Below are 15252 nucleotides of genomic sequence, written 5' to 3'. Positions count from 1 at the left end.
TCTCCCCCTAGGGCCCCTGCAACCTCAAGGCGTCAACCCTCGCGGCCTCCGACCTAACTCGCGATGGCAATTAGACGTCACTCACGTCAGCGCCTTCGGCCGCCTCAAATATCTTCACGTAGCCATTGACACCTTCTCACACCTGTGTTATGCAGTGCCCCTCGCAGGAGAAAGCGCCAAACATTGCATCAAAGCTCTTCGCCAAGCCATTCTGTTCATGGGAGTCCCGTGGGACCTCAAAACAGATAACGGGCCAGCATACCGCAGTGCTTCCTTCGCCAACTTTGTGCAGATGTATCACATCACACATCACTTCGGCATTCCGTATAACCCACAAGGACAAGGAATTGTCGAACGCACTCATCAACAGCTCAAGCTACTCATTCAAAAAGAGAAAGCCTCTTCCCCGCACAAAGCTCCAACAGATGTTGTAACAGCTTGTCTCATCCATCACAATCTTTTAACCTTTGATAATCAAGGACTCTCTCCCACACATAAGCATTGGGGGCCTCTGTGGCCGCCTTCTCAAGTTCTTGTAGTTTACTGGAAAGACCCAGCCACTAGCCGTTGGCAAGATCCGGCTCCCCTGCTAGCACAAGGAAGAGGCTTCGCCTGTATCTTCCCAGAGACAGAACGACAGCCCATCTGGGTCCCAGGGCGAAACATCCGGCCTGCAACGCAGCCACTTGACCCAGAAGACCTCCCGCGCCCTTTGTCACCCAGACAACAATGCTACCAACAAATCTAAAAATCCCAAGTGTTTTTTATCTTGCTAAATATTTCTGCTAATCGTCCCTCCTCCATGAGGGCTCCTTTTCTTCTTTTTGTCATTACAGATCTCTCAAAAACACTTGACCCTGCATACTCCACAAGAAAAGCTTTCGCTGCCTCCCCAACCCGCTGTCGACAAGTGCCTGACCGTCACTCAAACGTGCCTTATCGCCCATCAAGAAAGAACTCCCAGTGCAAATGCTCCTTAAGCTCCCCTCCCACCCACTTTTACTTTGCTTTTTTCTTGTAATTTTTACTTTCTTAACAATTTTTCAGCTGTCTGTCTCGCAGCCACGGCCCCGACAGATTGGAACCTTCGCCAACGCCTTCTCCTCGCTGTCGCCTGGCTGCTTTTAATTGCCATCCTCATCTCCTTTGTAGTTTTTCTCCCATAACCACTATGCGCCCCCAGGTACAATCATCTGAGCCTGCCATTCCAACACCGTCGTCCATGGGGACCACACCAGCTCTCTCTTGCCGCGAACGACGTCGACAACGCTTCTTTGCCCGCCGCCTAAGCCGTCTCTCCCTTGAAGATGATGACCCCATCGAACGTCAAGTTCTTCAACTCCTCAGACAAGCCCGCTCTATCCAGACCCCCGCCTCCTGCCCCTCCACCCTCCCCCGTCTCATTCATCTCCTTATCCTCATGCTGTCTCTAGCCTCCTCTGCTACCGCCAACCTGAATCACCAGCCCTTCAATTGGACCCTCAGCCTCTGGCAGTTTGAAAAACTTCTCGCCTTCAACGTGACTGCTGGAGCCCCCTCCTTCACGCTGCACGTTTGCCGGCTAGCTGGATACGATCACACAGATACTAAAATCTCAGGCTCTGTTATAAATACATTTAACATGGGATACATCAGTAATAAGTTGCCACCCCGACCCAAGTGCTCAGGCACCCCTAGTAGTGGCCTTACTGGCCCCTACGGAAAAACTCTTTCCGGTTACTATATATGCCCCCCTTCAGTGAGAGGCTGTCATGATCCAACACATTACTACTGCCCATCCTGGGGCTGTGAAACCATAGCCTATGGCCTGTCTACATCCCCAAAAGACAAAGACCCATATCTCACCCTCAAGTATGGAAATCGATGGGACCGCGTCACACTTTCTGTCAAAGACCCTAATTCAGATCAGTGGTTCACAGGCCGCATTTGGGGGATCCGTCTGTATATGACCGAGTATGACCCTGGTGCCTTTTTTATTATAATGAAAAGACCTGTCTCCGCCCCACTCTCTGCTATTGGTCCCAACCACATCCTTAACCCTCCTCCCCCACCCACTGTTCACCTTCTTCCATCCTCATCTACTCCCCTCAAAATCTCTTCCACCTCGACCGCCTTCGTTCCTTCTACTAGGCCCACTTCCCCCCCTGCTTTAGATATACAACCACATCCTCTCATCTCCTCTAGTCCCTACTTCAAACTCCTAAACGCCTCCTATTTCTCTCTCAATGCCTCCCACCCCAACCTCACTCGCTCTTGCTGGTTGTGTCTTTCCCCCAGCCTCCCCCTCTATGATCCACTTGCTATTCCTTCACCACTCTTTACTTCCTCCACCGACGATTCCCCCTCTTCCTGCAATTGGAATCAATCTACTCATGTCCCACTCACTTTTACGCACATCTCTTCCAAAGGTTTATGCATTCACCCCCGTTCTTCTCGCACTCCCAGCCTTACAGCCTGTGCCAACTATACCTCCCCACACATCTCTGCCAAATATTTAATTCCCCTAAACACCACCCTATGGCTCTGCTCTTCCACTGGACTTACTCCATGCTTATCTGTTGCCACACTTAACAAGACCAAAGAAACGTGTGCTCTCATCCTCCTCACGCCTCGAGTCATCTATCGCACTCCTCTACATTTCTTTGAGGCCTTTGACCATACACAAGAAGCTATTTACCTCCACAAACGCGAACCTATTACTGCTGTACTCACTGTCACTTCCCTCCTAGCTGCAGCTGGAGCTGCCACTGGTGTTGCAGCTCTAGCCACACAAGCATCCGCCCTCCAAAACCTCAGACAAGCAGTAGACTCTGATATTATCTACCTCCGAGACGCAGTCAAATATCTTAAAGACTCTCTCAACTCTCTCTCTGAAGTCGTTCTGCAAAACCGCCGAGGCCTTGACCTCCTTCTCCTTAAAGAAGGTGGCTTATGTGCAGCTCTGGGAGAAGAATGCTGCGTCTATGCCAACTATACCGGTTTAGTAGACTCCAGCTTAAAAGAACTTGAAAAAGGTCTCAACCAACGCCGACTTGAACGAGCCCAAACTGCTGGTTCCTGGGGCTTCCTGCAGCCCCTCCTCCCCTATCTCCTCCCGTTATTAACCCCAGTTCTGCTCATTGTCCTGGGCCTCACCGTCGGTCCCTGGGCCATTCAACGAATCATCCGCCTTGCCAAAGATCATGCTGACAGTGTATTCTCCTCATTTGTCCAAATCCATTACCAACATCTCGTTGCTTCTGATTCCATTCCTCAATCTCGACCACGTCCTCGCCCCCCTTCCCACCGTACTTCCTGCCTGTAAGCTGCTTACTGTGAAACTCCCTGACTTTAGCCGCCGGCACGGGTTTGTTTCCCTCGGCGTAAAGGGCTTGGGTGCACCCTCCGCCCCCCTTTATTGCTATACGTCAGAGAATTTTTGCAGTTAAGTTAACCACAGTGCTATCCACCCCAAAAAGAAACGTCAAGTTAAGTATTTCATCTAGCACTAGCGCGTACCGACCCTAAGGGCTATACATGCATCCTGATCAAATGCTATGTCATTTGCCCTTAGCCAGTCAATTCTGCCCCCTCACCCCTCGTCCTCCCCAGAGATACTCCGTTTTCATCTACTCTCCCTTAAAAAACAGAAGGAGCAATTGTTGCTGCATCCCTTCCCCCAGCCTTTGTTATCTCCTTCCTCCAGCCGTTGCTGTCCTTCCCGCCAGTCCCGCCCACGTTGCCAATATATAATCTGCCTCCTTCCCTAGCTACTGCCTACCTCATAGCCGCCTGCACAACTCCGCCTATCCACTACCGCCCCGTAGTTAACCCGCCCCAGCTCCTGCCCCTCCCTCTACCCAACCCTATATAACCAAGTGTATTTCCGCAATAAAGCAGACTTGTTCCTGCGCTCAGGCTGTCTCCGTGGTTTCTACCGCGCGTCCCCCACACCTGGAGAACCTAGGCTAAAACCTTGGCCTAGGGGCTCCCCGCCGAGCCGTGGAAGGCTTCCCGGACTCCGTAAGCCGCTGACCCACGACAGCGCGCCCACAACATTTTAACTATTAATCTTTCAAGTCATGAACACATTCCATTTATTCATGTCTACTTTGTTTCTTTTAGCAATGTTTTGTAGTATAAATCCTTTGCATCCTTGGTTAAAATATTCTAGATATTTGACTCTTTTAGTTGCTATTGTAAATGGAATTGTTTTCTTGATTTCCTCCTCAGATTGTTCATTATTACTGCATGGAAACAGAACTGATTTTGGTGAGGTGATGCTGTACTCCACCACTGTGCTGAAACCATTTATTTTTTCTGATTGTCTTTTTTTGGTGAATTTCTCAGGGTTTTCTAAATATAGGATCATGCCATCTGCAGGGAGGCAAAGTTTTACTTCTTTTTCAATTTGGATGCTTTTACTTCTTTTTCTGGCCTAATTGTTCTAGCTTGAATTACAGTACATTGTTGAATAAGAATCATGATGATGGGCATGCTTGTCTCACTTCTGATCTTAGAGGAAAATTTTTGGTCTTTTACCATTTAATATGATATTAGCTGTGGGTTTTTCATATTGCTTTCATTATGTTGAATAAGTTTTTTTATTATTTCCTTTTTATTATTAATTACATGAATTGATTTTCCTAGGTTTAACCACTTTTACATCTTGTATAAATTCTGGTTGGTCATGTTGTATAATTCTTTCAATTTGTTGCTGGATTCAGTTTGTTCATACGTTGTTGAGGATTTTTGTATCTATATTCATATAGGAAATTGGTTTCTAGTTTTCTCTTCTTGGGTTATCTTTATCTTGAAAAATGTGTAGGAAATGTTTCCTACTTTTCATTTTTTAGGAATAATTTAATCACAATTGATGCTTATTCTTCTTGGAATATTTGTTAAAATTTATCAGTGAAGCCACCCTCTAGTCCTGTGATTTGTGTGTGTGTGTGTGGGGGGGGTGGATGGGGTAGGAGGGGTGGCAGATTTTTCATTACTCCTTCCATTTTTAATTTGTTGTGGATCTGTTGAGATCTATTTTTTTTGAATATGTGCAGGAAGTTTATGTGTTTCTAGGAATTTGTCCATTTCACCTATGTATATAATTTCTTGGTGTTTTCATTCTCCAACTGCTAAAACAAATGGACAGGCTTAAACAATGGGAATTTATTGACTCATGATTTTGAGTTAGGAGAAGTCCAAACTCAACCATCATCAGGGTGGTCCTTTCTCCCAGGTGACTGTGGCATTCTGGGACTGGCTGCTGGTAAGCCTTGTTCCTTGGCTTCTGTGTCCCATTGCAGTGTCCCTGGTCACCTCTCCTGACCTCTATGGGTACTGTAGACTTCCAGCTTATGGCCCTCTTTATTTGCCTGAATTTCATCTGCTTATAATGACCTCCAACAATAGGATTGAGACCAAACCTGATTCAGTTGGGTCACACCTTAACTAATGTAACCTTATCAAAACATCCTATATAAAATGGGTTCACACCCATGGGAATGGATTAAGATTATGATCATGTTTTTCTGGGGTACATATGTCCAATTCACTACAGTTGGAGTACAAATGATAATAGTATTCTTAATAACCCTTTTTGTTTCTGTGGGCTCAGTAGTAATGCTCCCTTTCATTTCTGATTTTACTTATTTGTATCATTCTCTTTTTTTCTTTGTTGTCTAGCTTAATGTTTGACAATTTTATTGATATTTTTCAAAGAACGAAATTTTGTTTTTGCTGATTTTCTTTTTTTAAATTCTCCACTTCATTTATATTTGTGCCATTTGTTCCTTCCTTCTACTTGCTTTGGTTATCCCTGTGATTTTTTTTTTTTTTACTTTATTGCTTGTATTGTACTGGAATTCAAAATCTTTTTTCTTTAATCACTACCCTTGAAACATTATCATGCATATTATACCTAATTTTATCAGATATATCACCTTAATTTAATTATCCCTTCTTGATATGCAATCAAATGTTATCCAACATATTTTAGTTCTATCAGGTTTTTTTAACCATGCAAATTAAATATAGTTATTATGCATATTTTACTTGGGCAATATCAATTTATAAGCATTTACCATTTATCCTTGCATTTCACACCATCTTTCTGGGTGGAAATATACTTCCTAATTTTTAAAAATAGACTTCATTTTTTAAAAGTTTCACAAAAATAGAAATATTTGGATGATTATAGTGAGTGTCCCTAAACATTGCAACTGATTTTTCTTATTGTTAATATCTTATATTAGTATGATGCATGTTTTACATGTAACAAATCAATACCAATAAATTATTATCAAAAGTCCATAGTTTATTCAAATTTTCTTAGTTTTCACCTAATGTTCACCAAACATATTACATTACATTTAATGGTCTCACCTCTTTTTGACTTTCTTTACTATGACAGTTTCTCATACAATTTTGAAGAATAAACTCAAGATACATTATAGAATGTTCCTCAGTTAGTACTTCTGATGCTTTTGTCATGTTGAGCTTTGGGGAGTGTATTAGTCAGCCAAAGGGGTATTGATACGAAATACCAGAAGCCTGTTGGCTTTTCTAAAGGTATTTATTTGGGGTAGGAGCTTACAGATACCAGGCCATAAAGCTTAGGTTACTTCCCTCACCAAAGTCTACTTCCACATGTTAAAGCAAGATGGCTGCCAACATCTGCCAGGGTTCAGGCTTCCTGGGTTCCTCTGGGCTCAGCTCCTCTGTTTTCTCCACAAGGTCAGCTGTAGACTATCAGGAGAATGGTTCTGTCTCTCTCCCTGGGGATCCAGCTTAAGACTTCATCATCAAACTACAACATCAAAACTCCAACATTAGAAACCTCATCTCTGTCCTTTGCCATCCTTTTGCCCTAATGATGTGACCCAATCAGAGCCCTAATCATAACTTAATCATGCCCAGGTACAGACCAGATTACAAACATAATCCAATATCTATTTTTGGAATTCATGAACTATATCAAACTGCTACAGGCGGGAAGATCACAGAGGTGAAGTGCCATTTTCATTATCCCATATCACAGGTACATGCTGTCAACATGATTTATAACTGTTGACATAGACCTTGATCATCAGGCTCTGTATTTGTTGGGTTTCTTTATTGCAAAGTTACACTTCACCTCCACATCTGTACTATATCTCTTGGAGGGGAGTCACTATATGATGCTCACACTGAAGTGGGTAATTTTTCTCCACCTCTTGAGGGTGGAAGGTCTATATAAGTTATTTGGAATTTTCCATGGGAAAATTGACTTCTCATCATGGATATTTATTTTATACTTTTGGCTATAATCCAATAGTGTTTTAATTTGTTACTCAAATTGTTTTAGCTTTAGCTATTGGAGGCTCTTTCAGTTGACCTTCATGCCTATTTGCCATATTACCATCAATATGGGGTTATTTTTTAGCACTTCCTTATAAAATACCCTAAGAAAATGTTAAGTCATTCTTGTTTTTTTAAAAAATCCAATTATATAAAGCTCAAAATTTGATTAGGGTAAAAGAAATATATAGCTTAAATATCAACTAAGTCCAACTTGTCTCAGATCTATCTGTCTATCTATCTATCTACCTATCTATCTATTATCTACCTACCTACCTATCTATCATCTATCTATGCACACATACCCATAAACAGAAGCTCTACTCTGCTAGCTCATGATCTAATGCTCAAAATTTTACAAATTTTTCCTCATGTCTTAAATCCATTGTAATATCCTTTTGCTCCAAACCAACCCAAATGTACACTACAAATTATTTTCTCTGACCTCTGAAAATAGTAAAATTTACTTGATTCCCTATTTCATGGTTTCTATTTTTCTTACTTTATTATGTTGAGCCATATAGCAACAAACCTTTCACTACTAAATCACCTCTGGGGCGATCTTTAAATCTTTTATGTGTGATAATAAATGATGGATCCTATTTCTCAGGTCTTCTGGAAAAACAAACATTTGGTTTAAAATTTCATGTTGTATTTTCCAGTTTTCTTTGAATCGTCCCACCTCATTTATGTGACAGAATTGGTAAAAGTCAAAATAACATTGAGTGTGTGAATATCCAACCATTCATCCAACCATACATGAATGTGGAAAAGAATCAAATAGTACAGGTCTGGGATTGCCCACCAGCAATCCCACTATCCCCAGAGAAATATGAGAGATGGGGATTTATCTTCCTTACTACACTTTTCTGTCACTTGTCCTCCCACTTTTTGATAAATATTGTTATTGTATTTTAATTCTTCTAATGATTTCCTTTGAAGTATCAATAATATATTTAGCCTCTATTGATTTTCTGATAATCATTTATATAATCTATTGATTCCTCACTTTTTAGACAGATATATGTATGGCATCATATCTTTCTGGCCACACTTTATAAGATGAAGGTATCAGCCAGTGCATTTCCTTAGTAATTGTAGAAGGAGCTAAAACCCCATTTGTCTGGAAATTTAGGTGGGGAACTTGGTATAGGGTGTCAGTTGGCCAGTTTGTTATCTTTATTGGGTGGAGGGATGGCTTTCAGACTCAGGGATCCAAAGGACACCAAGAAGTCAAAATGAAAAGGGTTTTATTCTGGGCGACTCAACAATGTTGTTTTTAGTATTCCCCAAATAATTCTTTCAATTTCTTAGTGAAAAAAAAAGTGTATGAGTGAGCACCAGGGAAGAGTATGATGGCTATTTCCAGAGAACTCACTTCAAAATGTGTTTAAAAGAATGTTTTCCAAGTATGGTTCTTGTGTCATTTGGGATACTTGTTTAAATGCTATTGCCTACCACACCCAGATTTAAACCGAATTTTTGAAACAGGGTCTAGTACATTTATACTTCAGCATGACTAGTCAAAAGAAGGACATGTTTCTCTCCACTGGGGTTTAAAAGCAGGATTTATAGAATTGACTTTGTCCACAGACTGAATGAGTATACAGTGTAGAGAGAAGGGGTGAATATTTAATCAAAAGCCTCAACTTTGGTAGGCAAGGATTCAGTATCTACTCATTTTAATTAGTGAATTAATTAATCATGGGATTGCTTTGAGACGTCGGATGTTGCCATAAACCCAGCACACAAATTCTGAATTTGTCAGCATCATTGAATGCCATTTTTAAATAAATAATGTCATCACTAGTTCACACGCACAGTACATAACTGGCCTTGGACCCATATTCACATTTTCTAAGTGCCCTGAACTTTATAAGAAGTTCCACATTATTGCATAAATACATAATGATTGAACCTAAGTTCTATTTAAAATTGTCAGCTTCAATAAAGAGCATGTATCAACTGGGGTAGGAGGAAGAGAAATACCTACATACAGGTGAATGCATGCCAGTTAGTTCTGGAAACATTTAATTAACACAGATGTGAATTTAGTTTACTTAGGTTCCTTAATATACAGCATAAGCTGATTTTGAAATCTAAAATGTAAGAGCAGCTGCAAGCACATGTCAGTGATCACATCATCTTAGCCTTAATCAGAATAGCTCTTAAGACAGTAATGGAGATGATATGCTGAAAGAAACAGCTGGCTTTGTTTTGCATTAGAATCCCCAGCAATATGGATGAAACCCAGCTGCTAATAATTCTGATTAATTATGTATCAAACTATAGTTCAATTTTCTTTCTCTTTTAGTTGAACATAAAGTTTCCAAGGTTTTTCTTGTTTTCTCTTTTAATATATTAAGGACAGATACTTTCCACAGAATTTCATTTTATTTATGAAATTATACAGAAACTGATTTAAGATGTGATTCAGCTAGAGCATTTGAGTGTGCCTAGTGGTAAATTTTGACCTTGTCAAGGGGAGACAGCTGAATTATGATTCAACTGCTGTGAAAAATTATATGCTTCCAATATTAGATTAATTTCCTATAAACTTTACTATTCTGCATTACCAAACCTTGTAAATGTCATCTTTATCCATCATCCTGAGGTATTTCGATGTTGCTTGTATAGTAATTTTTATTTTATTTTCAGTTTTTCTGAAGAGACAGTTATTTCCCTATTAAATCACACTCTACATTTTTATTACAAATTTTCTCAAAAGATCCATGATATCCCTTTGAAAAAATAATAATACTTGTTTGTTTTCCATATAAATTAGATGACAGAGTGATGCATTTCTGGGGGTTAAAATGGAGCATCATAGAATGAATATTTATAATTAAGTTAATATATTTTTATACAGTACAGAAACAGTAACTTACGATTAGTTCATTGCATTAATTTGTTGCTTATGTATAATTTGAAATTTCCAAACATCCACGTTTATAATGACTTCACTAGAGTACAATGAGCACTTCATAAGCAATCAAAAGACATGGGGTTGTAGTCCAGGTTCAATTAAGTCTTAAAATTATCACAAAAAGATATTCAGTTTCAACAAACCTCTTTTTGCTGGTTTACTAAAAAATAGAATTACAATATCTATTTCAAGAGCCACTTCGAAGTTCTAGTGTTCTTCAGTGCTATCTGTTTATTATACTTAATGGGAGAAGAATTGCTATACATTTGTGCTTTAAGTCTTATGCATAAACACACATAAAATATAGAACAAATATATCAAGTCACAAACATTTATTGAATACCCAGTCTATGAAAAATGTTGTATACAATTCAGGGAATAGCATTAACTCTAGATAAGGTAATTTGAAAAAAAGAGGCCACAGTATTTTGCTATTCAACTTTAAGAGGTGACGTATATTTCTCTACTGTTTGAATTTGGCCTGAATTCTTGACCAATTGGATTTAACAGCAGTGACTGGCTACAAGATTAAACTACAAGAAACCTTGCAGCTCTGACTCTTGCATTCTTGGAACACTGAACAAGTTCAGAAGAGTCTGCTGGATGATTCAAACCAGCTGACTTCCAAAGCCTCCTGCAGTTAATCGCATGAGCTCAGGTGAGAAGCAGAAAAACCATCCTGCTGAGCCCAGTCCAAACTGTCCACCTCACAGACCTGTGAGCTAATAAATGTTACTTATTTTAAGCCACTACCTTTTGGAGCTGTTCATCATGCAGCAACAAATACCAAATATAGCAACTATCATTCTTTGAGCATTACCATATGCCAGGCATGTCTATGTTCAAGCACGTAACAGGTTGTCTCATTACTCATTATTATCCTTCTCCAAACTCTGATATTGGAAATCTAATTATCCCCAGATTATGGGTGTGAACCATGAGACTTAAAGACTTTACTTACCTTGCCCAAGAGTACAGAATTAGTCCACTGTGGAACCATGATTTAACCCTGTGGTTCTGATATCATAGGCTGAAAATATAACCATTAATCCTCTGCTCTTAAATGACACATAAGTTGGTATTTCTTATATCTTCCCACCTATAATGATATGGTGCCTGCATGCATAGAAGCCTGCAGAAGTATGCATTTGTATTATTACTACCTACTTCAGTAAAAGAAACCACTCATTCATTCTCCACTTTGGAATCCCTGCATACTTCATGCAGTACTCTTGGATTCTTTATTACATTAGGCCTTGAAAACTGTGTTGCTGTTACTGCTAGAGCCTGAAGTCAAGGTGTTTGACACTGTCTTCTCCAGTGGGAAGGGGAATGTGTTCTTCATGTTTCATGTTGGAAATGAAGATAAAATTCAACAGTATTAACACCGTGGCTGAACATTTAGTGCATTGAAAACATATTTTGAATCATTGATAACAGGTTCACCAATCATTAACATTTTTAAATTTTAGAGATTTCCCTATACACTCACACACATGCATTTCATTCACATTATTTGAAACTTATAAAATCTGAATGAGTATTTGACCAAGAATTATCATTTGACGAAAGCAAACTCACTATTGGAAAACCAGATCTGCTAAGTCAGAGCCTATAAACCTAAAGATTCATAGCTGTTTAGAATGAAATTTGTAAGTCAAAATGTTTAGAAAATTCTGCCTGTCTTTGTCTGAATTGACTGGATAGTTTTCTAGATAAAGTGAATTCCTCCAAATAATTACAACAAGTCATGCCATCCTCATCTTTTATGTTAGTGGTTGGCTTTTGGGAAGTCATTTGTTGGCAGAAGACATCAGATCCAAATGAGGTTAAATTGTAGCATTGATGTGGAGAAAGTGGCCACGGTAGCTGCTGAGGGTAGAGAGAGGGAAGAAGAGATAGGATGTGGGGGCATTTTCAGGATTTGGAGTTGTCCTGGGTGGTAGTGAAGGGACAGATGCTGGACATTGCATGTCTTACCATGGCCCATTGGGTGGCCTGGGGAGAGTGTGAACTACAGGGTAAACCATTGTCCATGTGGCACAGCAGTGCTCCAAAACACATTCACCAAATGCAATGAATTCCCACAGTGATGAAGGAGGTTGTTGATGTGGGAGAAGTGGGGCGAGGGGGGTGGGGAGTACATGGAGACCTCATATTTTTTTAATGTAACATTTTAAAAAAAATAAAGAGAGAGAAAAAAAGATTACCTCTAAATTTGTTTCAGGAATCCATAAGGGATCTCTAAATACTGGCACTGAGATTAGCATATGGAAGTCCCTTCAAGAACAGCACTCTAATCTACTTCCCCCTCTAAAATAAAGGGATTTCAGCTGGAAATGAGGTCAAGCCATATTTTCACTGATAGCAGGAAACATATTTGACTTCAGGGAATAAAACAGTGTTAACACAGGAGTGGGGTACATTTCTTACTTCCAATCTTTACTCCTACCAAATGATTGTCAACTAATCACAGAGCGGGCATCGCAGCACTTGATGCCTCTTAAGGGTTTCTCACTCCCCGTCCCACATGCCTGGCGTTGTTGGTCCAGACTGAAAGTCTTGTATGCTGACATCTGACTTCAATTGCACGACGGACTGCAAAAGAGAACTACTTAAAGAAACACTTCCTGGATTCTCTTTAAACTGCCAAGTTTTCGGGTATTTTTAAAAACATGTAGATGTAGTAACTGGCACAGAAAATACCTTGCCGTATTTTAAGACATGTTTCAGCTTGGCTTCACTCCAATGAAAATCAGAGATTATGAGCTCTTAAATATATATCAATCTCATATTAGTAAGTAACTATGCTTGTTATAAATGATTCTTCATTTCAAATAATGACTCTAAATACTAATACCTTTATAACAATTTAATGTTTGAGTGCAATCTTAGAGTAAGCCTTTTTTAAATTTAGCAGTTGATCTTTGAATAAGTATTGAGATTCTCAAGTACAATGTGTTATATGACTCTCCCCTTTCCCCAGCCTTTCTGGTGACATTCTTATAGGGTTCTTAAAGGTTAATTCACAATTACTAAAGGGGCAGGCACATCTGGGAAAGTTGTGTATTCAAGTGTAAAGTAAATTTCATATCGGAATTGATGAATATATGGTATTTAAGTGGACTACAGAATTGAAAGGAAATAATCTTGCAAATGTAAATTCTCATGTAATAGATATAGGCACATAAGTTATCCAAAGGCAGCAAGAAATGGTGGGAAAAGAAAAGATTCTTGTTCCAGCTTTGTCACAAACTCGCTTCTTAGGCTTATTCAAGTATTTTACCTCCCTAAGTATGTCAGTTAGTACACTTTTTGCTTGCAGTTGATAGAAAACTCAAATAAATCTTAGTCAAAAGGAAATTCATTGGGTGGTATAAACTACAGGTTCCCAGCAAGGATTGGAATGATATTATCATCAAGTAATTAAGTTCTTTCTTGGTTTTGTCCCCTGAAGCCCAAGCTCACATTGGGATAGGCAGAATTCTAGGGCGTGCCCCTTCTTTTTCAATAATCCCCTTCCATGGAGTATGGACAGGACCAGTGAATGTGATGACCTGTAAGTGCCCTAATTAGGTTACCAGTCAGTTGACTTGGTCAACAAAAGGCAGATTACCCTGGGTGTGTCTGACCTGGCCAAGAGGACCCTTTAGAAGAGGGAGAGGCATCAGGGAGCACTGTCCTCCTATCTCCCCATCAGTTCAATACCTGCAGCCCCTTGAGAGAAAACCCCAAGCCCTAGAGGGGCCCACAGCTTGGCCGAAATCTTCAGTGCAGCTGCCTAAGCCTCGAGCAGGTAGTTTATGCTAACCAGTGACTCAACTCCTGATCCACAGACTGCGAGAAAATAAAAAGGTGTGTGTGTGGGGGGGAGTGGATGTGGCTCAAACGTTTGAGCGCCTGCTTCCTAGATGGGAAGTCCCAGTGCCTCCTAAAACCAAAAACAAGAAACACCAAGCAAAATAAACAAAGAAGCAACTCCGAGGAGCCGATGTGGTTCAGAGGTTGAGAACCACCTTCCCACATATGAGGTCCCAGTTTCAATCCCCAGAGTTGGTACCTAAAGAAAAAAAAAAAAAAGAGGTATCTTAAGCCACTAAGTTTGTGGCAATGTGTTAGGCAGTAGTAGAAAATGAAAATACATGGCCTCCAAATTTTGGATCTTGAAGGCAAGCTTACCCATGGCATTTCCTAGGCTGTTTAAAGCAAAATACCCTGAAATAGTTCTGCTTAAAGCATGAGAATTTATTAACTTACAAACTTATAGTTTGAGGGCTGAGAAAAAAATGTCCAAATCACGGCACTGGCCGGTGATGCTTTCCCCCTGAAGACAGGCTGCCGGCGATCCTGGACTCCTCTGCCACATGGCTAGGCACATGGCGGCACCTGCCGGTCTCTCCCTTCTTTCCCAGGGTTCATTGCTCTCAGCTTCTTGCTTCTTTGTCTTTCTTTCTCTTTGTTTGAATTCATTCTCTTATAAAGGACTCCAGTAAGAGGATTAAGACCCACCCTCGGCCACCCCTTAACTGAAATAACCAAACGAAAAGGTCCTACTGACAATAAGTTCACACCCATAGGAATGGATTACCTTTAAGAACATACTTTTCTGGGGTCTATTCAGCTCCACATCATCACAAATTTTGTACTGCAATTTAAACATGATCTTTGTCTTGGTCTTCGTTCTGGTACATATGGACCCAATGAAACTTAGTTCTCTTTGAGGTGTGACATCAGTTAAGGTGTAGCCCAACTGAATCAGGTTGGACTTTAATTTAGATTACCAGAGTTCATTATATACTGAATGAAAGTCAGAGAGAGAAAAAGCCAGGGAGAGCAGCCCGAAGCCGAAAGTCAACAGAACCCAGAGGAAAAGAAAGATGACATCGCCACATGCATTTCCATGGGACAAAAACCAAAGTCCAAGGATAGCTGGTAGCCAGTCCCAGAATGCCAGTCTTCTGGAAAAAAGCACGGCTTTGCTGACACCTCAATTTTGGACTTTTAGCCTT

At 40.3% G+C, this 15252-nt stretch overlaps 1 protein-coding gene across 1 annotated transcript in view; it reads left to right on the top strand.

Annotated features, from left to right (window-relative positions):
- The window catches only part of LOC131276523 (uncharacterized), a 93089-nt gene that overhangs the window by 4488 nt on the left and 73349 nt on the right, over window positions 1–15252 (top strand). The window contains exon 2 of the mRNA XM_058289808.2: window positions 837–1964. Coding sequence (XP_058145791.1) covers window positions 1172–1964 — 793 coding nt within the window. The 5' untranslated portion in view covers window positions 837–1171. The remainder of the gene's footprint in view (window positions 1–836; window positions 1965–15252) is intronic.

The sequence above is a fragment of the Dasypus novemcinctus genome, chromosome 29, assembly GCF_030445035.2.
Source record: "Dasypus novemcinctus isolate mDasNov1 chromosome 29, mDasNov1.1.hap2, whole genome shotgun sequence".
Taxonomy (NCBI): Eukaryota; Metazoa; Chordata; class Mammalia; order Cingulata; family Dasypodidae; genus Dasypus; species Dasypus novemcinctus.
The sequence above is the reverse complement of the archived record's forward strand: the minus strand, read 5'-3'. Positions and strand labels throughout refer to the sequence as shown.